At 37.7% G+C, this 26,744-nt stretch overlaps 1 protein-coding gene across 9 annotated transcripts in view; it reads right to left on the bottom strand.

The window, feature by feature from the left end:
• Nucleotides 1-26,744, bottom strand: part of PRKG1 (protein kinase cGMP-dependent 1) — a 1,402,246-nt gene that overhangs the window by 122,076 nt on the left and 1,253,426 nt on the right. For all 9 annotated transcript variants that reach the window (XM_079899910.1, XM_079899911.1, XM_079899912.1 and 6 more), the window contains one exon: nt 11,885-11,950. In XM_079899910.1, coding sequence (XP_079756036.1) covers nt 11,885-11,950 — 66 coding nt within the window. The remainder of the gene's footprint in view (nt 1-11,884; nt 11,951-26,744) is intronic.

Here is a 26,744-nt window from a genome sequence, read left to right as displayed (position 1 = left end):
TGGCTATAAAATAAATATGATACAGAGATGTAATGTACTGAAAAGGAAATATAGCCAATATTTAATGATAACTTTAAATGGAGTATAATCTTTAAAATTAATGAATCACTATGTTGTACACCTGGAACTAATATTGTAACTCAACTATACTTCAATAAAACACTTTAAAATAAATAAATAAAACTTCATATATATTTTGAATCAGTAATTCCACGACTGACTAGCTCCTCAAGGAAATTTTTCTAAACAGGGACAAAGACATATGCAAAGAATTCTTTTTCTTTTTTTGCAAAGAATTCTTTACAAAATCAAAAATTAAAATGAGCTTACATGTCCAAACACTTTTAAGAAACTGAGACAAGGAGACTCAACTTCTGCTCATAAGATATTTTAATTTACATGGTAAATAACTAAAGCAATGTGGTAAGGCCTTGAAAACAGAGAGAATTAGGTTCAAACACTACTTCGCTACTTATAAGCCATATTGTTTTGTGACATGATACTTCAGCTCTCTAGAGCCAACTTTACCTTTAAAAGAGGATAAAAATATTCTTTTCATGTTTGTGAGAGTAACTATGTATGTATGTATGTGTATACCTATTATCAGGCTATCTATCTATCTCAACTAGCTTTGTGATTGGCACATGTGTTCAGTAAATGACAGGGCAAATTTATCTCTCTGTATATCTATCTGTCTATACCTATCCATCTGTATGTGTGTATATATGTATTATTTATGCTACCCTGTATGTGGACAAAGTAGGAAAGAAAATTAGGCAGTGGGATGTCACTATTCAAGGTAATATACTGAAATTTTAACAGTAGTTAACTTTGAGTTTTTTGTTTTTGTTTTTTTGCGGTACGCGGGCCTCTCACTGTTGTAGCATCTCCCGTTGCGGAGCACAGGTTCCAGACGCGCAGGCTCAGTGGCCATGGCTCACACGGGCCCAGCCGCTCCACGGCATGTGGGATCTTCCCGGACCGGGGCACGAACCCGTGTCCCCTGCATCGGCAGGCGGACTCAGAAAACTTTTAAAGAGAATTTCAAATATGAAATTTCAACTATTACCTTTTTAACTGAAAAAATTAAGACTGATTTTTCAGATTTGAAAATTAAAAATTTTTCAGTTTTCTTATTCATTCACACAACTGGCTTATAGTTCCAAAGGCATTGCTGAGTCTCTAAACAACAGTTTTTAAAACATCTGATGGAAAAAAAAAAAAAGCAAGCCTCGGAAATATAGAAAGGTTTTAAGAATTAACGGGGAAAATGAATTATTTATTCTTGGTGTAAAACAAAACAATCGTAATTAACAAAACCAAAGCTGTGATTGCAATATTTTTAAAGTGCTGAACTGTGAAATCATCGTCAATTTCTATTTATCATCTGATTGTCAGGAAAAAATAAAACAACTCATTTCTGTCAGTGGACTTCTCCATCTGAATATCTCAACACCACTTAGACAGTCTGAACTTAACATATCCTTAACTGATCGACCAATTACTTTCACCTCAACCTGCTCTATCTCTCATACTTTTGATCTATTATAGACATCCACCAAATCTCCCAAGACAGAAGCACTTCTTTCTTAACCTCTCACATCTAATTATTCCCCCAAATCTGCTTTGAAGTTTAGACTCTTAAACTCTAGTGAGCAACCGCTAGGGCTGTCGCTGTAGTCTCCCAGTAGTTTGTTTCCCTGCTTGAGTTCATCCCATTGGAATCGATCTTCCACTCCCTTCCTTCAAGAGCAAATACAAACTGCAGTAGTCACTGTCTTCTGATGGTTCCTCATTGCCCAGAGGATAAAATCATATTCTTTTAGTTTGAGATATTAGGAGATTTCTTTATAATGTGTCCCCATCTCTTCTTTCCAACTGTATCTCCCAGTACACCACCTGTCTAGTTTACTGTCCAGTTCCTTGACCCATAAATCCTCTTTTCTTGCCATATTCCACTTTTTACTGTACAATGACATTTCCAAATTCCTCATCTTAGTGTACGTCCTTCCTTCAGCAGGAGCTGTATTTATCCTCCCTTCTTCACTTGTAAAATTCCTACTCAAACTTAAAGACTTGACTCACATATCACTTTGTCCAGCAAGTCCTCTGGGATGCTACAGGCAAAACACATTTCTCCCTCTTCAGTTCTCCCCAAGTTTACTTTTCACACTGAAATGGCAGTATCTCATGATTTTTAATGCATCTGTATTGATCAGGAGTTACTCCAAGGCAAGCAAAGACTTTGCTATTTATCTTTATAGCTCTGGACCTTGGAATAGGATTTGGTTTGGAATCTATACTGGTTATTGACTTATTTATTGCTTGTCAGCTCTAAATTCACCCTTTTGACTGCTCTATAAAAATGGATCTGGGCTATTAAATTTCTTTCTTTGCCAACTGGCACTGAAACTTTGCCAGGAGAGGGCACTGGGGAGATATTGCAAGAATAAGGTATTTTGCTTCCTGGCTCCAGTCAGCTTGGTAGGTTCTTGTGGCTTCTCCAGTGTATGGCTACTACAGTACTTGGAGGCCAGCAATACTAAGCAGCCAGCAGCTTTCCCAGCACACTTCCCCTTAGGTGGTTTCCTTGTTATGAACAGCTTTCCCTGGAACCCTTGTGGCACAAGTTCTACTCTCATGGCATCAGAGCACTTTACTGCCATCTAGCAAGCCATGGCTGTGTCCTTCCCAACAAGGGTGATTTTCCCCCAGGGGACACTTGGCCGTATCTGGAGACACTTTTTATTGTCACATTGGGGTTGTCGGGGAGTGCTACTTCTATCTAGTGGGTAGAGGTCAGGATGCTACCAAGCATTCTACAATGCACAGGACAGCCCTCCACAAAAACCAACTAGCTGACCCAAAATGTCAATAATATCCAGTTTCAGAAACCTTTCCCCATAACAAGGTCTAGTTCTTAGTCTCAGCAGGGCAGGGTGGAGGGTGGAGAGAGGGATGGGAGAAGAGGAGTGTTTTCCTTGCGTGCTCTCTTACAGGCCTGGGGTTTGTGACTACCCCTTGTCTCCACAGTTCCTAAGTTTCTGCTATGGCTTTTTGACTAATCTGGTCATCATCTGAAAAAATTTTTAACAATTTTTTTAAACAAAAGAATGTGCTAAATTTGATTAATGCTCTACCAACATATTAATGACATTGGACTTCTTTTAGTTTGAATAGAGTCCAGGTTACCAAAGGATACTGTCAGAACCTCAGTGAGTTTGGGACACAACAAATGAGAGCTGGAAATTATCCATACAACAGGGATAGAAATAGGTAGTGCAATATTTACACATTTGCCTCTAAACTCCCCAAATATTAGATGTCTGAGTGGCTTACATAAGGCCAGTAACCAGTAAGTTTTATTTGGGTAGATGAAGCAAGGGACCAGACCTTCTCAATGAGCTCCCTAGTCAGTAATGCTATATATAATTTCTCTAATGACTTGCAGCAGGAGGAGGGTCTATGATTTTAAAGCATTAGAAAAGGCACACGTGATGAAGTGCAGTCCCATTCCTCCCTTTCTATGAGTTTAAACCATGAATACTATCTCTGGATTATAACCCTTTTCCAGTGGCTATGTGCTTATTCTGTAGTTAGATCATGCTTGCTCAGGGCACGCTATAATTCAACTCCCATTATTAAACTGAACCAATATTAACGACTCTCTTTAAACTTCTGCATTTTATCTCTCTTAATTAGTAAATATTTTTTTGTAAAGCACACCAATCGATAACAGCTCCATAAAAAAGACAAGCCCAAATGATCGCAACTGACACCAGTCACACCTGTTTTCTCATGCTCATCCTGCAAATATCCTCACATCGCCTCAGATTTCTTTCTGGAAAATGAACCAAAATAAAATATACTTAGACCGTGGGAAAGGCTGAGGCTGTGAAATATTTTAAATTTGTCACCCTATCAGTTAAGTAATGTGACTACAGGCAATGTGGCATGTGGAGTCCCTATAGTCCTGTCATGTGGACCCAGAATAGCAGCTATAAAAAGACAAAGACACAGGTGACCTAGGTGGGGCACACACCACTGGGTGCCTGGGCCTTCATGAGACTGACCTGGTTAGAACTGTGGGGTGAGAACGGTGCTGGAAAGATTCTGCTGTCACCAAATTCTTCCCATACGGTCCCTCCCCTCTCCTTCCATGACACCTGAAGTTCTAAAATCTTCTGGATTTTCATGATTTTTCAGTGTTCAGGGGTATGTCATCAAAATGCAAATAACTCACAGAGAATCATCTTAATCTCTAATTGGCTACTACCTAAATTAATGAAAAGCCTGAAGCGAAGTCCTTGAGAATGCAAGAGTGCAATTAAGAAGTACAGGGATCAGGGAATTCCCTGGCAGTCGGGGGGCATGGGTTCAATCCCTGACTGGGGAACTTAGATCCTGCATGCCACGGAGCACGACCAAAAAAAAAAAAAAAAAGACGAAGAAGAAAGCGTGTATGTGTGTGTGGGGTGTGTAAAAGAGTAAAGCGAAGAGGATGAGGGAACTGGAGGGTGAATGGTGTCAGTGAGGGGAAAGCAAGTTGACAGGTGGCGTTGGGAGGACCAACACCAGAAGGCACGTCAAACCAGTGTTCTGCGTGTATTTGTTATGTTTAAAAGATAGGCTCAGCACAACCTGGAGGAAGATCAGAATAGGACCACTGGGGGCAGCACTCAATTCTTGAATATTGGTTAAGTCAGGGGTCAGAAAGCTATGGCTCACAGGCCAAATTCAGCCTGCTGTTTCTTGTATGGCCATTAGCTGAGAATAATTTGTACATTAAAAAAAATTATTTATTTATTTTTGCAGTACGCGGGCCTCTCACTGTTGTGGCCTCTCCCGTTGCGGAGCATAGGCTCCGGATGCGCAGGCTCAGCGGCCATGGCTCACAGGCCCAGCCGCTCCGTGGCATGTGGGATCTTCCCGGACCGGGGCACGAACCCGTGTCCCCTGCATCGGCAGGCGGACTCTCAACCACTGCGTCACCAGGGAAGCCCAGAATAATTTGTACATTTTTAAGTGGCAGGAACAAAAAAGTTTCAAAAGAAGAATAATACTTCTTGACCTCTAAAAATAATATGAAATTCAAATATCATTGTCTATAAACAGATTTATTGGAACAAAGACATTTCATTTATTTACTATTGTCTTCGGTTGCTTTTACATTACAACGGTTGAATTGTGTAGGTGCAACAAAGATCATTCGGCCCACAAAGCATACAATATTGATTTTCTGGCCTTTTACAGAAAAAGTTTTCCTATCCCTGGTTTACGTCATGCAGCTATGGCTTCATACTTTCATACCTCACTCAGAAAATAAACCTCCTGCACTTAATACAACCCACCATTTTTGTGGGGAAGTTTAGTGATCATCTGTTCCTTCTTGAGCAGAAGCCTTAGCCAGGAAACATCTATAGCACCCTCCCTGAGAGAGGTTGGATAAATACTATTTTTCCACATGTTTCCATCTCCTCTGACATCCTAAGTCCTGATATAGATGACTTCCCTGGCTCCTGCCTGGCTGGTCTGTTGCTTGTTCTACGGAGCCCAGAGCATGGCTTCAGTATTTTTGTTTATTTTACTTTCAACTTGGAGTTGAGCACCTAAATAAGCCACAGCAAAGGGGAATGGAGGAAGGCACCAACCTACCATAAGCAAGAAGGCGGGGAGGAGATCTGGGTAGAGGCCAGGATCAGAAGCACTATCCTTGGAGACTGATGGCAGATGTGGCTAAAGAACCGGAAACTAGTACTAGAAACAGGCTACATGTGGAGGATAGGGTGAATAGACAGACGGAGGGTTTGCTACCATTACTGGTAAAGAAACAACAACAGCAACATAAATGTAATATAATTGAGCTGGTCCTATACACTCAGTTTTCAAACCTGTATTGAATTCGTGTCTTGTTCATCTCAGTAGCCCAAGTAACTGACACAGGAAGCAGGCATTCATTTTTTATTCTGAATAAGTGTTAAAATTTCCTAGTCTGGCTCTAGGCTCCAGTTTGGGTGTTGAGAAGTAGTCTTCAGTTTACCAATTCCAGTGATTTTTTTCTCTATGTCCAATCTTTCTTGGTAACCTATTTGCTACTCTATTTTGTACAGGTTTTGGGACCAGCCTTAGACCTATGAGTTGCTTCCTAATCATTAGCCTAGTGGCTATGCTACAGTCTTGCTACTCTTTTAAATAGATGGTATGAATATGTCTTTTACACACAAGTCAACTTAGCTCTAGGAGGTAAAAACTTGACCCAGAGTCACCTAGGCTTTTCTGATCTACAGAGATACCTTAATTTCTAAGACTGCCATTTCCAATGCCCAATAATCTGGTATTTGGCACTCCCTCCTAATCTCATTATTTTTATGCCCCAGTACACTGCACTTCCTCTAGGCTAGTTCTTGGTTTCTATCCCCCAGACTTTGTCTCAATAACATAACTGGCTCCAAAGTATGATTAAATATCACAGAGTGTCACAAAAAGGTAAGGGTTAGTCATACATGGTTTGTAAATCATTTTAATGACTCATGGGGTCTCATGAAGGGCCTTAAGAATCATGTGGAGTGAGTGATTTGGAGGGAGAGAGGGAAGACTCCTGGGTAGACTAAGAGGTCTTACTCTCTTGACAGCCAAAAAAGGTTCCTGTTTTCTTTCTAATTTATTTTATTTAAACAATGGGTTTCGTAAAACAAAAGCTTGAAAACTCCTGGTGATAAACTGTCATTTTAGCTTGACATTACTAGTCAAAATAATTAGTTGCCAGTATGACACAGGAATTGACCAGTCAGAATGGACACTGGTCCTGATGTATGCCAGACGCTCCTTTCTAGTTGCTGGATCAAGGAGAGATCTGGAGATTCCTGGCCACAGGAATCAGATCACCAGGCAGCAGAGGGGTGGGAAAAACACACAGGGAGCTCAGACTACTGCTATTTACCAACCAGTATGAAAGTGTTTCAATTTTTATAACCCATATGGCTACATCTTGGAGGTTACACAATAAATCAGGGATAGAGTTGAGACTCTAACTTAGATCTTAATTTCCTGGGGAAAATATGTAACTCTTTGAATATTTACTAGTAGTTATATTACTGTCTTTAAAAAGGTTCTCAACATGTCAACAAATAAGTTATCCTACGTGAACCCCTAGCTTCCTTAACAACTTACCATGCCAATGAAGAAGTAAACATTGCATAACTGATGAAGGAACACAATGATATAGTTACTTTTATATTTATTTCTTTTCATGGATTCCAAAACAAGAGATGCTAAATATTCTTAGTTGTGTTTTATATATTCAAGAACTTTATTAATGGAAATAGGTTGTTCTGTTAGATTAATATTCTTTTATGTCAATTTTCATGAGCTTTAGAAAGACTGCAGATAGACTGGGTAATTATTAAAATAATGACTATGCTGCAAGAAACCCATCCTCAGAGAATGCTTCCTGAGAAAACCATGTATCTGTTTATCATTTTCTAGTTTGTCAATGAGCAATTTTTAAAAAAATTCTGACATGCATGATTAGTTACAATAATGTTCTTTTGCTGTCCCTCTGGAATGATAAAGCATAATCACTGGCTTATGTAACATGGTACCTCAGTTGTAAATTTTTGAAAGAAGCTCCTTTTGTTGACAGTTCTAACATCTGCCATCTGTTTGCATGGGATGAAGCCCTGGTGCTCCCCTAATTGGCCATAAATTTGGTACCAGCAGCAGGCTTACGAGAAGATCCTTCAGTTACAGTTTGATTTTTTAAGCTGTGAATTCATCATTTGGTGAGAAGCCCAACTCCTCTTGTGAGCACAGAAATGCACCTCTTGAGCCCTAGACTCAAGCTGTCTTCTCTATATTTATGTGGGGTTTTTTTTACATCTTTATTGGGGTATAATTGCTTTACAATGGTGTGTTAGTTTCTGCTTTATAACAAAGTGAATCAGTTATGCATATACATATGTTCCCATATCTCTTCCCTCTTGCGTCTCCCTCCCTCCCACCCTCCCTATCCCACCCCTCCAGGCGGTCACAAAGCACCAAGCCAATATCCCTGGGCCATGCGGCTGCTTCCCACTAGCTATCTACCTTACGTTTGGTAGTGTATATATGTCCATGCCTCTCTCTCGCCCTGTCACAGCTCACCCTTCCCCCTCCCCATATCCTCAAGTCTATATTTATGTTTAAAGCCAGACCTCCCTCAAGGTATCCTTTCTGTGTATACCCCTGAAGATAAACTTATGCTGATTAGAGAGAAAAACTGCTACATCCAAGGGATTCCAATACTTTCTCTAAGAAAAGGAAGGGCACATTTATTGAGTGCTTATTACACATCTTGTGCTGTGCATGGACCTTGATATGAATTAAATTGTTTGATCTTCAAACCAATTTTATAATTTAGGTGACAATATCCCATTTTGCAGATAGGGAAACTGAGACTTAGAATTTAAATAACTTGCCCATATTCTCGTAACATGGTGCAGTAAATATTCAGTACTGAGCTTTATTTGACAGAGTCCATACACTCCCCACAGCACACTATATATGACTAGGTTTGAGAAAAGAGAATGGATGAGATCAAATGTATGTATGTGATGTTACTTGATGCTCCTTCATCTCTCGGGATCTCAGTTAACCAAAGTGAAGAACCTGCACTAGATGACTCACAATGTCCCATCAGTTTGTTCCTCTGACTTGATTAATCTGGGCCTTGCTATTTACCACGAAACCTTATCACGTTATTAAACTTTTATGGGTTTCAGTTTCTTTTTTTGTTAAACATCTTATCTTTTTTCCAGGTGGGATCTCATACGTGTGGAAATTCATAAATTACAAAGGACTGTAGAGATATAAACTGATACGGTTACCCATCCATCCCCAATCAGCTGGCAAACCCTCAGCCCCAGTGTCACTTCTTCCCTCACCAGATTCCCCTGCTTTATGCTATAGAGGCAAGATTAAGGCCATCCAAATTCCCATAACTTTCCTTATTTACACCTCTACAAATTTTCTTTCTTTCCTCTTTTTCACTATTTCCAGAAATTTTCGGGCCTCTTACTGTTATGGCCTCTCCCGCTGCGGAGCACAGGCTCCGGACGCACAGGCTCAGCGGCCATGGCTCACGGGCCCAGCCGCTCCGTGGCACGTGGGATCTTCCGGGACCGGGGCATGAACCCGTGTCCCCTGCATCGGCAGGCGGACTCTCAACCACTGCGCCACCAGGGAAGCCCGATGTCAGCAATTTTTAAGTTAATTTTAAGTTAACTCTAATGAGTTATTGTCCCATATTCTCTACCTCCTGCAGGGCATCTGTTCCTGAGTGTCCAACTTGTATGTCAAATTCATTATATTTTTAGTGAAAAATCATTATGCCTCCCAAACTAATTTTTTTTTCAACATTCCTTCTAGATCTTCTTAATCCTGACTACACCCCTAATTTCTCCCTTAGCCTTTACATTCAGTCAAGTGTTAAGCCCTCTGGGTTTACCTCTTCATTCTAATGTACTTCTCCCATTAATGTTCTCATGATCACCACTTGGATTTACAGACTGCCAATCAGATATTCTGTCTCTACCCTCTCCCTCTAATTCATCTTACACAGCCTTCTCAGTGTTCTAGTGACACTATCTGGCTGCAGAGAACTGTCAAAGTCACCCTTCTCCCACCACTTGGTAATCTTGGTGAACCAGCCCCTACATGTTTGTGAACGTTTCTGTCACAGCTCCTCCAACTACCTTTACACAGCCTCCCTGGAGCCAGTAGAAATGGCTCATAGTCCTATTCTGAGTACTGCTTATGCTATTCACTCTATTTATCTTGCTTCTCCTATACTTACAGATTTATCTAATAAAACCATTTATTCCATGAAGACTTCCCTGATTCTCCCCAGAAGCAGTCAATTCCCTTCTCTGGACTCCCACAGTACACTGTGGACCATTCTTGCCTTCTGCTTTGCATGACGGTTATTTGTATAAATGCCACAATTCCTCCATTAGAAGCTAACCCCCCAAACCAGGATCTGTGCTGCTCCTTTGATTCTTCTCACAGCCCTTAACAATGCCTCGTATGTGCTACAGCCTCAGAAAAACGTTAGTCAAATGAAAAAAAGACTGAACAGGTAATTGTTGTTTCTGGGAACCAGATGAAGAATATCTGTTTCAGAAATATTCATGGATATAGCTATCATTCTGCAATGATGCCACTGCTCTGGTTCTAGAGATCCAGCACAGAGGGGCATGCAAAAGTGAGATCTGTGAATCAAGTGGGATTCCTCTACGTCCAGAGGCCCCTGAGCTCAACATCCAACTCCTTCATTCTGAACTGATCATATCTGCCCCTCAGTTTCATTCCACACTGACATTCACAGCCTATTCTAGCTCTAATGGCTCCACTAAAATGGATGCTTTACGATTCTTCTCCTGGGTCAGGCACTTGGCTTTTGTGATAAATGTATCCACATACACAGCAAAGAGAAAACATCTGGAGGACTGCTTCCAGACAGTAGACATGCATTTTACTCAGGCTATTGGAGAGCCAATAATCTGATATTTGTAGTTTAACCTGTAAAGCATTCAGGTAATGGGGCTAGCAAGGCAGAATAAACGAAAGGAACAGCGAACAGCATCACTGAACAAACTTTTAATGGCCCTAAATATGTCTATGTGTAGAACTGATGCTTTCTCCAAAAGTGTCTTCCTAAATGCTTCTATTTTAGAAATTTGGGGGTGGGAGAATAGAGGAGAAAACTAAAACATGCTCAAGGAATAGTCCATTTCCTAGTAACAATAATAAATTTATATTATATAAACATAAAATAATTTATAATTATTATAAAATATACTATAAATATTTTATAAATTATAAAATATAATTGAAAAATACTACTAATTATTATTTTAAAAAATTTACACAAATAGCCTTGGTCAAGTGTCTCCTGGGTAAAGACCACTTGGACACATGCTTTTCTTTTTTTTTTTTTTTAACATCTTTATTGGAGTATAATTGCTTTACAATGGCGTGTTAGTTCCTGCTTTACAACAAAGTGAATCCGCTATACATATACATATATCCCCATATCTCCTCCCTCTGCGTCTCCGTCCCACCCTCCCTATCCCACCCCTGTAGGTGGTCACAAAGCACCGAGCTGATCTCCCTGTGCTATGAGGCTGCTTCCCACTAGCTATCTATTTTACGTTTTACATTTGGTAGTGTATATATGTCCATGCCACTCTCTCGCTTTGTCCCAGCTTAACCTTTCCCCGTGTCCTCAAGTCCATTCTCTACATCTGCATATTTATTCCTGTCCTGCCCCTAGGTCCTTCATAACCATTTTTTTTTTTTAGATTCCATATATATGTATTAGCATATGGTATTTGTTTTTCTCTTTCTGACCTACTTCACTCTGTATGACAGACTCTAGGTCCATCCACCTCACTACAAATAACTCAACTGCATTTCTTTTCATGGCCAAGTAATATTCCATTGTATATATGTGCCACATCTTCTTTATCCATTCATCTGTCAATGGACACTTAGGTTGCTTCCATGTCCTGCTTATTGTAAATAGAGCTGCAATGAACACGCTTTTCTCATGTGTTCTCATCAATCCTCATGATATTTCTATGATGTTGCATTATCCCCAGTTCCCAAATGAGCTGAGGTGAAGTTCACAGTGGTTACATACCTTGTTAAAGATCACAAAGTTGGAATGGCAGAGTGAGCCACTTCCAAGAATAACAGGGAATACGAATCAAATATAGAACTCATTTTAAATAAAAAGATATAAAACAGGTATTAATAGCTCCATGAAGCGATGTCTAATTCCAGGAACTTATGTGTGTCACTGATATGAGTGCGCAATATATGCATAAGAAAGCAAGGCACTTACTCTCTGTCGATCACAAGGCAGGTTACAGCTTCTGCAGCAATTACGTTTGCTGTTCTGACATCTTCCCTATACAAAAAATAGAGAGAGATTGAAGTAAAACACCCTTTAATATCAAAGAAAAGTGTTCATTATGATTAATTCAAGACACATATTAAATTATGTATACTCTTCTGAGTTTTGCACTTCCAGGTTTAAGCTTTGTTCATGTTTCAAATTTCTTTGTCCTGAGGAACCATATTACTCTTGTCATTTATCACACAAATCTTACAATTATAATCTAGTAGTTATAATTTTCAAACTTAATTTTCACTTACACAAATGAAACAAAATTTTGTATCACCATTCCCTATGCTAGTTGGGGAATTAATGAATTAATTGGATGATGATAAAGACAGTAATGAACATGAATAGGTAAACTTTTTAAAAGACCTGAAGATATAATTCTGGAAACTTGAGTATCTAATCCATTCGTGTATGAATTTATCATTATTACCCTGAGAATAATGGACCTGTTTTAATCATTTTCTTACTTTGTACTTATGTGACCAATCTTTTGGCAACTTATAATAAACAGTTATTCACCTACACCAGAGCTTATGGCTGTTCAAGAACATTCAACAAATCTTAATCACTCTGATTGAAATATGTATATACTGTTCCTTTGTAAGCATCTAAATGGTCACTGCAGGAATATCTATCAACCTCTTAAACCTTTATAAATCTGCCATGGTATCTCATCTTATCCAGCAGTCAAAGGTGGATTTGGTAAATTAACATTCACATTTCATTTTGAGCTACTAAAAATTTAAAAGTACCACTGTCATGGAAACATTAAGTTATACTTGAAACACTGTTTCCTAGTAAGGTAAAATTTCTAATATAATTAATGATAAATATAAGTTTGAAATACATTACAGAGATATGTACATAGGAAATAATATGGTGTTAATAACCATCTAAAAATCATAATTGAAACATCATATGTCTCTAATATCGGGCTTTAACGTCTTGAAAATAAAGACTTTCCCAGTGGATTTTTATTTTTTCAAAATACACTAAGTTCTCACAGATACTTCTGAACTATATTTTTCCATTGATCCTTTTGTCTTTCACTGTTGCTACATGCTGCTGCTACCACTACAGTTGCTTTATAGTAACTATTAGTATTTAGTATTTGGAAAAGCAGTTTCCCCTACCAAAATTCTTTTTCAGAAATATCTTGATGATATTCTTAAGCACTCATATTTCATAAAGATTTTAAAATCATTTTTCCACATCTAAAGAAACCCACAATGGGATTCTAGTAGAGTTGTATTACATTTTTACATTGATTTCAGAAGAACTTTCTGATTATATTAATTTTCCTTGCAAGAGCACAGCATGACTCTCCTGTTTTCAGATCGAGTTTTATGTCTTAATCTTTCTTAATCTTTTTCACTTAATCTTTTTCCTAGCATTTTTTAAAAAAGTATTCTTAGGTGTTTTATATTATCAGTTTCTCTTATGGCATTCCTTTTCCATTTCTGTTTCTCATTGGTTATTGCTATTAAAGAAAAAACCTATTGATTATTGTATATTTTTAATCTACCTACCATACAAAGTTCACTTCTGATCCTAAAATTTCTATTTCAGTCTCTTCAATTTCCAGTATGATCCTCCCAATGCCCCCCGTACATCCTCCACCTTCCAGCCAAACTGGCTCCTCTAAACGACTGGACACAAGATCTCCTTCCTGTCATGAGTTCTTCTTACCAAGCCTTCCCTAAGCTAGGAACTTCCTCTCCAACTCCTTGACCAGTTCACACCTGCTTACCCTTTAGATCTCGGCTTAGGTGCCCCTTTCCTCAGGGATGCCATGCTGAATTAACTAGGTTGGGTTCCCTATTTATCTGTTCCCATGGCCTTATGTACCTCTCCATCCAAGTACCTATCACGGTTTATAATCTATGCATTTATTTGTTGGTTAATGGCGCTATCCTCCTTCCACTAAACGTTATGAAGGCAGGGTCCATGGCTAGTTTTGCTCCCCATTTTATACTGAGTGGCTGGAACAGATGAGTTGCTTAGTAAGTGTGTGAATAGGAATCTTGAAACCTTGGGAAGAATAGAGTTCAGGCTTTGGAGTCACACTCTCTTCAGTTTTACAAAACAAGGTATACACACTTTATGAAAGCCTCAATTTCCTCATCTATAAAAATGGGAACGATAGCAGTGCCCATTTAATGGTCTTAAATGCAATAATGATGTTTTTCACAATGCCTAGCACAGAGAGAGCAGCGGGTCCTGCCGTTCATTACTTCTAATTTTTCTCATCACCAATACTATCTTTGTGGAGGCGCTGTCTGGTATTTTATGAAATGCTTCTACCCAAGAACAAAGTGAGGATTTTCTTTCTGTTCCATAGAAATAGATAATATATTTTCAAGTCCATTATTATTTCTATGCAGTAATTTTTGGTGAAGTGGACACAACAGACAGAAGTCATCAGTAATGCCCATCAGGTGCCTTATAAATTGTATGAATGACTTATTTCTTAGGAGACTGCTCACGTCAGCATACGTTACTACAAGTTGCTGCCAGTGTATTTTTTAAAAATCTATCACAGCTTTATAGAAAACAAACTTTCCCTAAAATATATTTCTACCTTGACAACTTAAAATTGCCCCCAGAGTCTTTAAAAATATAACATATGAAAAATAATGCTTCATTTTCAACATATTTTCCATGCATATGAATTTAAAAAATGCTTTCATCACAAATGTCCAACATTTTAAAACTGTATCCTATGTCTGGTCTAAATTGCATATACTTTCAAAATAAATGCAATTTCCTTGCAACGAAAAGAAAATACATAGATATTTTTAAATGCAGATGGTGAAAAATCAAAGATCAGAAAAGTGACATAGTCAATAGAAATTGAGAATATTTTATTTTAAAAAAGGAAACTTTGTAAGTTATGGTCTACAATCAGGCTCAGTACCTAGTAATGTGACATGTATCAAAACAAAAAGATGCATAACATGGAGAAAAAACAGCATATTAAACAGTGGATTATAATATTTGCCATCTATTGAGCATCTAGTATATATCAGGAACTATATTAAACAATCTGCACAAATCTCAGTAAATGCATATAACAGAGGGTGGGTATTTTATCTGAAATTTACACTTGGGGATAAATGTTATGTAATACACCAAAAGACACACATAGCTAATGAGTCGCAGTCTTGGTATTTGAACAAAGAGCTGTCTGGCTCCAAAGCCCATGTTCTTTTCTCAACAGTTCACTGCCTATACCCTCTGCTATAAGATTTTAAATTGACAACTATTCTAAATTCATTCTACTGCAGGATGACATCTGACCAGTAAGCACTCATAATGTCTCCCTGCCCATCAGTATAAAAATTATATTTAATACTTAACTATTTTAAAAAGCAGCATTAATATGTTTATGGGTGCCCAACTGCAAAGCTAAATCAATAAACCATTTCGATTCTCCAATTATTAGAGTTCCTATCCATAGTATGTCATAGCCCTGCTATGTTGCTTTATAACAATGTTATATAACAATAGAAAATCATTCAATGCCAAGTTCATTCAATGCCAAACTCATGCTGCCATTACAATGTTATTGCGTTTCTACTTAAGATGTTTAATGCCACTATGCCTGCCTATGTAGGTGTCTGGAAATGCCGTCCCTGCGTACCCAGAGAGCTTGCTCCTGGAAAAATGCTACCTGATCTAGTATTGACGTATATTAATCCCTTATTTTAGGAGAGACTGTAGAAACTTCTGATGAGAGAATATATTTATGTAAGCTGACAATACTGTGACTTACTGTGTGTGCTTATTTCCTTTATAGGACCAAGGACCATGGTAAAAGCAAATATCACTTGGACTGAGATATGAAATATTAAATACTCATAAAACAGGGATGTCCCAATAGCTCCACAGCTATGTAACATATCTACATAGCTGTTATGATACTGGTTTCACGCAGAACATGTGCCAAGGTAGCAGGGGCTTCATGTAATACTAGTTTAGACATGGGGAAAAGAAGAGGGAGATAATATTCCTTTTAAAAAACTGAGCTTTCTTTTAGTTTTACTTTTTGGCATATCAGGGTGTTTGAGCATTTCTAATAGAATAATATATGAGACTTTGAAAAAACATCGGCAAGAGAATTTTATAAATAGAATTTTAAGATAACGTCTAATATACTTAAACCTTTCACCAAACACATATTGCCTCTGAGCACAGCACACTTCTTTATAGGAGGTAAAGCTCCATGTATCTACATAACAGTCCAGGTCTAACATGCACATTGTCTTTAAAAATAGAAATCTCATATTCATTTATTTCTGTACCTGTATATTAGTTTATTTCAGCATGACAATTAATAAACATGTACTACTGCAGAAATAGCTACTGTTTGGCAAATTAACAGATATTTCACAAACTTGCCATTAATTAATGAACAAAAGCTATGCAGTTTAGTAGTGTTCTTTTTTTAAGCATTTTTGGAGGAGTTAGAAATTCCTTTCAATGAAATCACAGAGCATGAAAAAATATCCAAAAATATTTGCAAATACAGTTTTCTGTGCACTGACTCTGATATTCTCTGAACTTCATCACTGGAATCTTCATCATCACTGCACCCCAAAGTAGAGTCGCTGTCAGTATCTGAATAATCCATAGCAAGGGTTTACATTGACTCTTCTCTTTCTGAAGCAATTCTCTCATGTCTCATGGCTGCTAGGGAACTCTATAGTACATTGACATCTCTCCGGGAACACAGAGTGTACGAGGCCAAAGCAGAAAAGTTTACGCAAAGTAACTGTTCCAGGAGAGGCTCTCCCTTTTCGGCTCTAGAGCAATGTGACTGCTGTCATCAGAGTCCTAGCATTCCCTCGGTGTCAGCCTTGATGGAAAGTGACACTACTCCAATGGCTTGACAGCTTACAGCAACCATGGGTCAGAGCCCTTCATTCTCATTCAAGTGCAACAGGCAAGGTCCACAGTTAAATTTAGGACAAAATAAATCCTTTACATCTCAAACTCAAAGGCAATCATACTACCACACATAGGATGTTCAAAACTGATAGGCTATGACAAGCATGCAAGAGCCACTTGAAATTAGACTTTGAATTAATTATGAACTAGAATTGCAGAGTTTGTGGCAAATTCAACTGTGCTATTTGAAAGTTTGGTCCCAGAGGAGGTAAGTGTCGTGAAAAAAAAAGTTGTATCAGGCCATTCACCAACTCTATTTCCTATTTAGTCATGAAGTTATTCTAACATGACTTGTAACTCCCACACTCCAATAGAACACATACACTAAGTGTAAAATGAATTAATGCAAATAAACACTTGTCTTCTAACCAAGCTTGGCAGAGAGTAAGCAACAAATAAATGTTAAGTATCACCATCATCATCATCACTGCTGTCACTTTAGGATCCTCTGACATCTAGAAAGCATGTTACCCTTCTGGATAGAGTTCCTCTCAGGAAATCTCCTTTCCTAAAATTCTATTCTAAATCAGTCTCCCAATTGTTTTCTGACGCTACCTTCTCAGTTTGTTTTCCTGAATCCTCTTCCTTGGTTCACTAGAAAATAGGTGTTTCTCCAAAATTCTTTTTTTGGCCTTCTTTTTGATTGCTCCACTCTTCTTATTGGGGAAATCTCACATAATCTTATGGCATCAGCTGTTAGTTTTATATTAATGACTTTTAAGTCTTCATTTCTAACTTTACCTTTCTCCTACTGGACACCCTTGTCTGAAAGTTCCATTGCAACCTCTAATTAAAACCTAACTCATTTTCTTTTAACCTCAAAACCACTGTTTTCCTTGGGTTCCCTATCTGGGTAAATGACATCACCATTCTTGCATTTGCCTAGGCTCAAAAGATTGGATTCATTTTTATTACTCTCCTTTCTCCATCACTGCCTATGATTGATTATACTAGTTCTATCTTTGCCTTATCTCTTATATCCATCCTTGCTTTGCATTCTCATAGCCACTGCTTTACTTTGGGCCTTCACCATCTCTACCCCGGAACGCTGATCAGGCCTTATAACTGACCTCCTTGCCACCACTCTCTCCCTCCTCTACGTCATATCTCACTTTGCCGCACATTTTCAAATGTAAATCCAGTCATGTCAGTTCTTTGCATGAGAACTTGCAAAAGAAAAAAGAAAAGTTTCTATACTGTCCTTTAGAGTTTGACGTCCTCCACTAACTGACCTCTCACCTTTCCAGGTACTATACGGACGATCCTCTGCTGCACCTGCAACAAATAACTGTTTCCTTAAAATACGCCAGCTGTCATCTCCATGCCTGCGCACATGCAGGCGGCTCCTCCAAGAGCCGTTTATTCCAGTTCAAACTTTCATCCATGCAAACTTCCATGATTTTCCAGTAGCAATTTGAAGGGAAAAAAAAATCCACGTAAGAAATACGTCTACGTACTAATCACGGAAAAAAAAAATGTAGTTAAACAAACAAAAAAGAGAGAAAATAGAAAAATACTATAATACCATCTGCCAGGTGCCAGGAGATAACTAAGGTTAACACCTTGGTGAATATCTTTCGAACACTTTATTATTCTTAAGTATTCACATGTTTCATGAAGATAATGTCAATGTTTATTTTAACAAATATTTACTGAGGGCTATTACATTCTGAATGTCTGAACCTTATGGTCTAGTTGGGACAGAAGTTAAATTAGTATGCAAAAAAATGCTGATCAAATAGCATGCAAACAGAGATCTAATAGAGAGGATGTCATTTTGAAATTCAGAGGACAGACAGCCTTTTTGAGGACATTAAAAATTAAGACACCCCCCCCCCCAAATGAGTTGAATTAGCAAGATGAGTCAGGGAAAGAAAAACATGCAGTAACCCCGAGGTAGGAAATAACTTATTATAAAAAAAGAAGGTTGAAATTCAGGGATAGAGTAAAAGAAGGCAGGGGCCAGGAGAAACCAGAAAGGAAGGCAGGGTCCCATCATTCAGATCCTGTAGACTAGTCCAAGGATCTACTTTTCAAAAGAGATTGACTAAGGGAAACTTTTTTCCTTTACCATATTAATAAAATCTTAAAAATTAGGTGGAAAGCACAAACAGAGGAAACAATTTGTATGAAATAAAGTATTGAGGAAATAATTTTAGGTGAGTCAGTTTAATTTTTTTTTTTTTTTTGCGGTATGCGGGCCTCTCACTGTTGTGGCCTCTCCCATTGCGGAGCACAGGCTCCGGACGCGCAGGCTCAGAGGTCATGGCTCACAGGCCCAGCTGCTCCGCGGCATGTGGGATCCTCCCGAACCAGGGTATGAACCCACGTCCCCTGCATCGGCAGGCAGACTCTCAACCACTGCGCCACCAGGGAAGCCCTAGATGAGTCATTTTAAAACACTGATGTCCTTTTCACTTATTAAAGTAAATGCTACTGTATGGAAATCCATATATTAAAGAATATATCTAAACAGAAAATATGATCTCTGCCCTTTAGAACCTTCCAATGTAGAATATAGGAGTAATGAAAAAACAAATGCATAAAAATCAATGTATTATCAGGAATATTTGTCAACTCATGACGAACAAAGACTTGAGTTTGAACTAGATACATTTTCCAGAGTCCACCCAAGGCAGTCTCTGCTTTTTCATTGATAACAGGGACTCATGACATGACCTCAAAGAGGATGTTTCTCTAGGCAGAGCAATGATAAGTGTTACCAATAAAGTAACTCCAAAGTTTATCCTTTCCGGTAACATAGGTGTATATTTCCATTCACTGCATTAATTCACTTTCTGAGAGAATGCAAATCCTTTTGGATCTACACCCATGCACAGTCACAATAAATAGAGTGATGAATTTGGAAGAACTCAATTTTCACATTCTTTTTTCATATTACTTCTGCTGGGTCGATGGCACAGTGCTTTTTTTTTTTTTTTTTGCGGTACGCGGGCCTGTCACTGTTGTGGCCTCTCCCGTTGTGGCGCACAGGCTCCGGATGCGCAGGCTCAGCGGCCATGGCTCACGGGCCTAGCCACTCCACGGCATGTGGGATCTTCCCGGACCAGGGCATGAACCCGTGTCCCCTGAATAGTTAGGCGGACTCTAAACCACTGCGCCACCAGGGAAGCCCCGGCACAGTGAATTTTTGATGTGACTTATGAACTCTGCATTCTATGGCATGCTTCAATAACAATGAACATAGACTTTTATTAGATTGAACCAAAGAGATTGCTGTTTTTGCAGGTTAAAATGGCCAATTATTGGCAATTTCATGTTTCAACCTAATACATGGAATTAGTGTAAGTGAAAGGGGATGGAAAAGCAATGGCAGAGGGACACATATTGCTATTTCTTTTCTGTTGTGATCCCTTTGTGCCATAAACCGAACTGACTTCAGCATAATCCATATTGCTTCCATATTCCATATGTGATTCCTCTGAATGTTGACAGATGGATGGCATTTGCTCTTCTATCTAGTCATTAAAGATAATTCTCTGTCCATTCTATTGTAACTACGATAAGAACCACAGAAGAAATTCCGAGTCCCAGTGTTTTGCTGTTGTTATTGTTGCTAGAGTACAAATGGTATTTACTTTGTGTTCTGGCTTCAAATATTAAACTCTTTGGTAGAGTCTTACAAATTTAAAGAATGTCTCCCTAGAGTGTATTTTATGGAGAGAAAGAAGAGTGTGTTGTTCTCATTTATTCCTTATTATTATTTTATTAGTTGTTCAGAAGTACAGATTTAGATATTACATTGCCATTGTTTCCTTAGGGGCCTATTTGGTTTATTTCTGAACGATTTACAGGTATTTTCATTGAAGAAGAAAGAATTTTACTCTAATTAAAATTTTAAAAAAAGTCAAACCTGGAGTACATTATAATAGATGTTCTATTCATTTACTCAAGTCAAACACTCACTTTCTTCTTAACACTATGCTTCCTCTTCTTTGAACCATACTTCGTAATATAACATGGATTAAGAGATCAATAAATCTAATAGCTGTTTTTTCTTTTCAGATAATGATGCATGTAATTTTGTAATGCAGTTGGCTAAATAAAGTTGGAATTTCAGGAGAAGACATTAATAGACAAATTATTTCATGGGTGTTTCATGGGTCATGAGTACTTTCAAGAATAAGATAATGCGTGGTATTTTCCTTTTTCTTTGTTTCATCTGTATTCCACAGAGCTGAAAACTGATTCTTCAATTGTTTTCCTATTTTTAAAATAGAGGAAAAAACATATCCAAATGATGACTGGTAAAAACGTACTAAAACTTCAACTGATGCATGTTTGAAATGAATGTTAATTTCCTTGGTCACATATTTCAAAGGATTATTGCCTTTATAAAGTGCCTTCAAGCCAGGAGGATGTCCTTTCCTATAAAGAATTCTAGACAACATGCCAGAAGAGTGTCTCCTATTTTTTGTTCTATTGCCAACTTAGTGGGTGACCTTGAGAAAATGTCCCATTCTCTGTTTCATTTTTCAGATGTGAAACGGTGATTGAAATCACTGCTCTGTTCTCCTCTGTAATTAGTTTTACCAACATGGAACACTTTTTAAAAGTTCTAATAATTATTATGGTTTTCAATGCTCCTGAAACAATTCATCCCAAATCAAAGGATATTTCTTTAGATAAAAAAAGGTATCATAATCTTGTAATTGTGATCTACCATCTGAATATGTAAGCGGAATATTAAGGCATAGATTTTCACAGTAACATTTTTTTATCTGTGACTAAAAATGTATTTTCACATAGAAATCAGACATGTTCATTTGAAACAATAGAGTCTCATGATCAGAAGTCAAGAACTATGTAATAAATGTTTATAAAATCATTATTTTGACTGGTAAAAATTATATTGAGATTTTAATTGGGCTCTTTTAGGGAAAAGAAATATCTAGAATTTTAAAATAAACTGTAAAAGATTGCTTTCTTTTGGTACTTGCTCATCAAATATTTCATATTTTGTATTATTTGAATAAAGAGCTAGCTCTCTAAACAAAATTCTTCAATTAACCTAATATGCTATAATTTCATCCAAATCAAAGATTAACTTTGAATCAAAAATAAACGAAGAAACAACTTAATGGATAAAGAAAGGAAAGTCATGGCTATGTGTATAATAAGGCCAATTTGAATAAAAAGTGCTAAAGTCAAACCACTGCCTAAAATTTAAACTCCTCAGTTGGCGTTGGTTAGAAAAAACAAACAGGGTATTGAATTTATTACAGTGAGAGAAATGCAAATGCATGTGAATACACTACTGGTAGGAAAACAATCTAGTATAACCTTTGCAGACAATTCAGCTTTGTATAACAATTTAGCACTATTTTTAAATATTTTTCTTGCAATTATTTATCTCACATACATATTCATGGTTTGGGGAAATAATGACATTAACAGGATGTTACAAGAGCATTGTGTATAATAATGTTGGAAATAACCTAAATATCTACCAATGTAGAATTGACTAAATAAAATTTTCTACAGTAAGACAAGGGAATATTAATAAAATTAAAAGAACTGAAGAGAACCTATATGAATATGATCTCCAGGATATCTTGAGTGAAAAGACCATAGTGCAGAACCATGTATAATATGCTTTCATTTATATGAATTACACACACACACACACACACTCACACAAATAAGCATACATTAAAATACAGGAATTATTTTAGGATGCATTAGAAAAAGTAATTATATCCAGGAAGAGAATGTATGATTAAAGGGTAGAGGAAAGAGGGAGATTACTTCTGTAGCTTTTGAATTTTATACTATGTACCTGAATTACCCATCATAAAATAAATATTTTTAAAAGTAAATATATGAAATAATGGAAATTAACTCTTACAAGCAATTTTTGGGTAGAGAGGCTGATGAGGTCTTTCACTCTCTTGGAAGGCCTAGTCTGTACTGAGTGCATAGGTAGCTATTGTCCATCCCTGGGCCACCCCTCAAGCCTCATCCCATAGCCATCCCCAACTAGCAGAGCTAGAGCTAACTCATGCTGGCCCAGTCTGATCACACTGAAGAGATACCAGCTTTGTAGATGGGGCAAGTAAAAATACTTGACACGGTATCTTCCCAGCGTCACTTACAACACTGCCTTTTGCCCTGTTTTCATTGGCAGCAATTATAGGGACTAGATGACAAACCAAGGAAGGTATTTTTTGAGCAGGGACATCGGCTTCTTAACACCCTTAACCACAGTTAGGTTGACACTTTGGAGCTCTTAAAAGGTTAAGTTACCAATTCTATTTGTATACAGAAAACATTTCATATAGATATACATGTATGTATATAATAATATATATTTAATATTGCTTTGAGATTGTATTTTTAATATATCCACTAGAAACTGGGAAACAAATTTTTTCTCTATAATATTTTTCATAATTTATTATTGTCATTATGGTTATTATTATTATAGCATACCTAAACTCAATAGATTTTTATTCATTCTTGTTTACCTACTGGTAAACCATCATAACTGCCATGCTTCTTCTATTAATCTGGAAAGTTCCCCAAGGATTAACAGTTATCTCTTAATAGTGATTAAGTCCCTCTGTTGTTAATATAAAAACATGCTTTCAAAGTGTAATCAAGGATTTAATGACACATTGATGAAATTTTCTAATATGGCTTACTAATCTGAAAACTGCATAAATAAAAATGATTTATTGCTTAATACAGAAAAGAATGGCACTCATTCATTCATTTATTCATTCACAAACTAGGGTTTCCAGATTTAGCAGATAAAAACACACAGCATCCAATTTAATTTGAATTTCAGATAAACAATGATTTTTTTTAGTATGAGTGTCCTATGTAATAATATAATTGTAGTAAAAAAAAATTCATAGTTTATCTGAAATTCAAATTTAACTGGTATCTTGTATTTTATCTGGCAACCCTAAATAAGTTTCTGAATATCAACTCTGAGCCAGGTGCTGTCCTAGGTGCTGGGTATACAGAGGGGTAAAGAACAAAATCCTTGGCTTCCAAGACTTTTCAGCCTAGTAGGTAAGACAGACTATTGGCAGTTATAATGCAGTGTGATCAGAGTATCAGAGGTGTGAACAGAGTGAGACAGAATCACATGGAAATGTCCCAACCCTGACTGAGAGATGGATTTGGGGAGGAACATGGATTGATGGTGGATAGGATCACGGGAAGCTACTTTGAAGAGGTGATGTCACAGATAAGAACTGATGTGCATGTAGAAACTTCTCAACAGAGAAAGTGAGGCGGTCCTGTCACAAGGAACAGCTTGTGGAAAAGCATAAGAAAATCTTGTATATAGGGAATAGCAAGTAATTCATAATGGTTGAAACCCTGGGAGCAAAAAGTAGAGAGGGAAATAAGGCTAGCAGGGTTGGGACAGGAGAAACTATAAATGGCTGTATATTGACTATATAGGTCTGTGTTAAAAGCACTAGGGAGGCAGGTAGCAAGAGCCATAAACTGTGTACAGCTGAGAATCCTGAGGCACAAATGGGAACAGAGTCGGGTCACCTTTATAATAATAGCTATGGCACAATTCAAGCTGACCAAAAGATTTAGCTTCATTGATACTTGGGAGAACCAATAATTATTGAGCACTTCTCTGAGCCAGGTATTTGCTGCTTAAAAGTGAAATCTCAATAATACAATCATATGGGGTCAGAAAACTGCCCCTGGGCCAAAACCAGCCAGCAGCCTATTTTTGTGCAGTTCTCAAGGTGTGAATGGTTTTAACATTGTTAAAGGGTTGTTTAAAAAAAAAAAGCAAAAACAAACAAAGAATACGTGAGAGACCATATGTGATATGCAAAGCCTAGAATATTTGCTATCCGGCTCTTTATAGAAAAAGTTTGCCTACTCCTGAATAAATGAAGGAACTGAAGCATAGTAGAGAGATTCAAGGACCTGCCTGGAGTCATACAGTTAAAAAGCAACAGATCTGGATCTTAAATCAGATTTATCTGTTCTCAGTGTACGTGTCCCTTCCACTAATCATGTCATCTTCCTGACCTTGGAAATATCTATCCTTGCCAATTCTGGAGCTATGGTCAATGGGTGTTATTCTGCAGGCTGTGTTTGCCTTGACCATCCTAGTGAGGTAACAGCATAGGCATGAACTCACTTTCACCTAATCCCAAGTCCACTGCTGTATAAAAAACTGCCCTGCCACTCCCTTCCATTCTGGTGATTTTAGGCATCTACATCCCAAGGGCAGACAATCTAATCAGGCCCAAGTATTTAATTAATGTTTTCTGGGCAGCAACAAAAATGAAATCTACACTGCAGCTAATTACTTAGCAAGTCAACAATAACTTTTGCAGACTACATCTGAAATGGCTTAAAAGAAAATGCTCAACAAATAGAATCTGTAGTTTAATAAAACATACCATTTGATAGATTTTTAAAGATCATACAGCAAATAACCTGTTAATTAAGTAACGCCTTAATGAAACTTTCAGTAATCTTAATTATGGTATCTAGTGGTTTTAATTAGGTGCAGCTACAACACAAGGCTGTGTTGTAACAACCATCTGAATATAGCAACCATCAGTTGCTATATTCAGTCAATCACAAAACTGAGAAATCGATCTTATCTCACTACCAGACAGTCATAGCTAGTATTTTGATCTGTAGAGCAGAGCACAGTCAGTTATCACTATGTCAGATATATGTTGTATTACTTTATCTATTCTGCCGCCAAGTTTGTGGGTTGGTATCCTTTATGAACAAAGCAGTCAAATCTGCTTTTCTAATTTGAAGTGCATTTAACGGTTAGTTTTATTCTTTCCTCCTTCTGTCCCTCTCTCTCTCCCCACTTCTTTTCTTCTTTCCATCCATCTATTGATCTATCCATCCACCCATCCAATTACTGTGTCTAAAATGTGTAAGAAACCACGTTATATGCTATGACAGATACAGCAGTGTACAATGTAGAGTCCTTACTCTCAAGAAATTATGGTTTAATAAAGGCAAGTATAAGAGGTTGGAAACCTTTATTTCATGCAAATGATAGATTAGCAACTACGCAAGTAATTTTTTAACAATAAGTAGTATTTATTGAGTGATCATCATATGCCAATTTCTGTGATAGGGATTTACGCTTCAGAACTTCATGTTCACAACGTTATAATTAGTTACAATTATACTTTTCCAGTTTGACAAATGAAGAAGCTACGGTAAAAAGAGATTAAGCTGACGAATGGCATCAGGGCATCCCGAGGCCATGGCATCCCAAGGCCATAAAGCTGACGAACGGCAGAGCAGGGATTCAAATCCAGATAGTCTGACCATAGGTACCACATGCTCTACTTCTTCTACCACAAATTATCATATTTGATCCTCACAACAATCCTATAATAGATACATTTTTTGTGTCTTCTCAGAGCACCATCAACACAATTCTCTAATTATGTCCTTTACTCTAAGCCCACCCAGGTGAACGTTTGATAACCCTTTCCTTTGCCTCTAGGCTCTTACGCTCATAGCTGCTTGGAAATAAGTGGCCGGGGCCAGTAGGCTATGTTTGATCCTGACCAAAATGACCAATCAGATTCTGTTTAGGGGGAACTGAGAATCAAGGACACTTGTAACTGAGAACAAGTGGGAGCTCCAGTTAAGTAATCTCTACTGTATGGATAGAAAAGGCAGAGAAAACAGGTCTGCAACAAGAAAGATTGAGAGATGTGCACAGAACAGCTGAGATCAGAGAGAGAAGCCTATTTGTTTTATTTATTTAGTTAGTTAGTTATTTGTGGTACGTGGGCCTCTCACTGTTGTGGCCTCTCCCGTTGCGGGGCACAGGCTCCGGATGCACAGGCTCAGCGGC

The sequence above is a fragment of the Stenella coeruleoalba genome (assembly GCF_951394435.1).
Source record: "Stenella coeruleoalba genome assembly, chromosome: 16".
NCBI lineage: Eukaryota > Metazoa > Chordata > Mammalia > Artiodactyla > Delphinidae > Stenella > Stenella coeruleoalba.
This window is presented reverse-complemented; position numbering and strand designations above follow the sequence as displayed.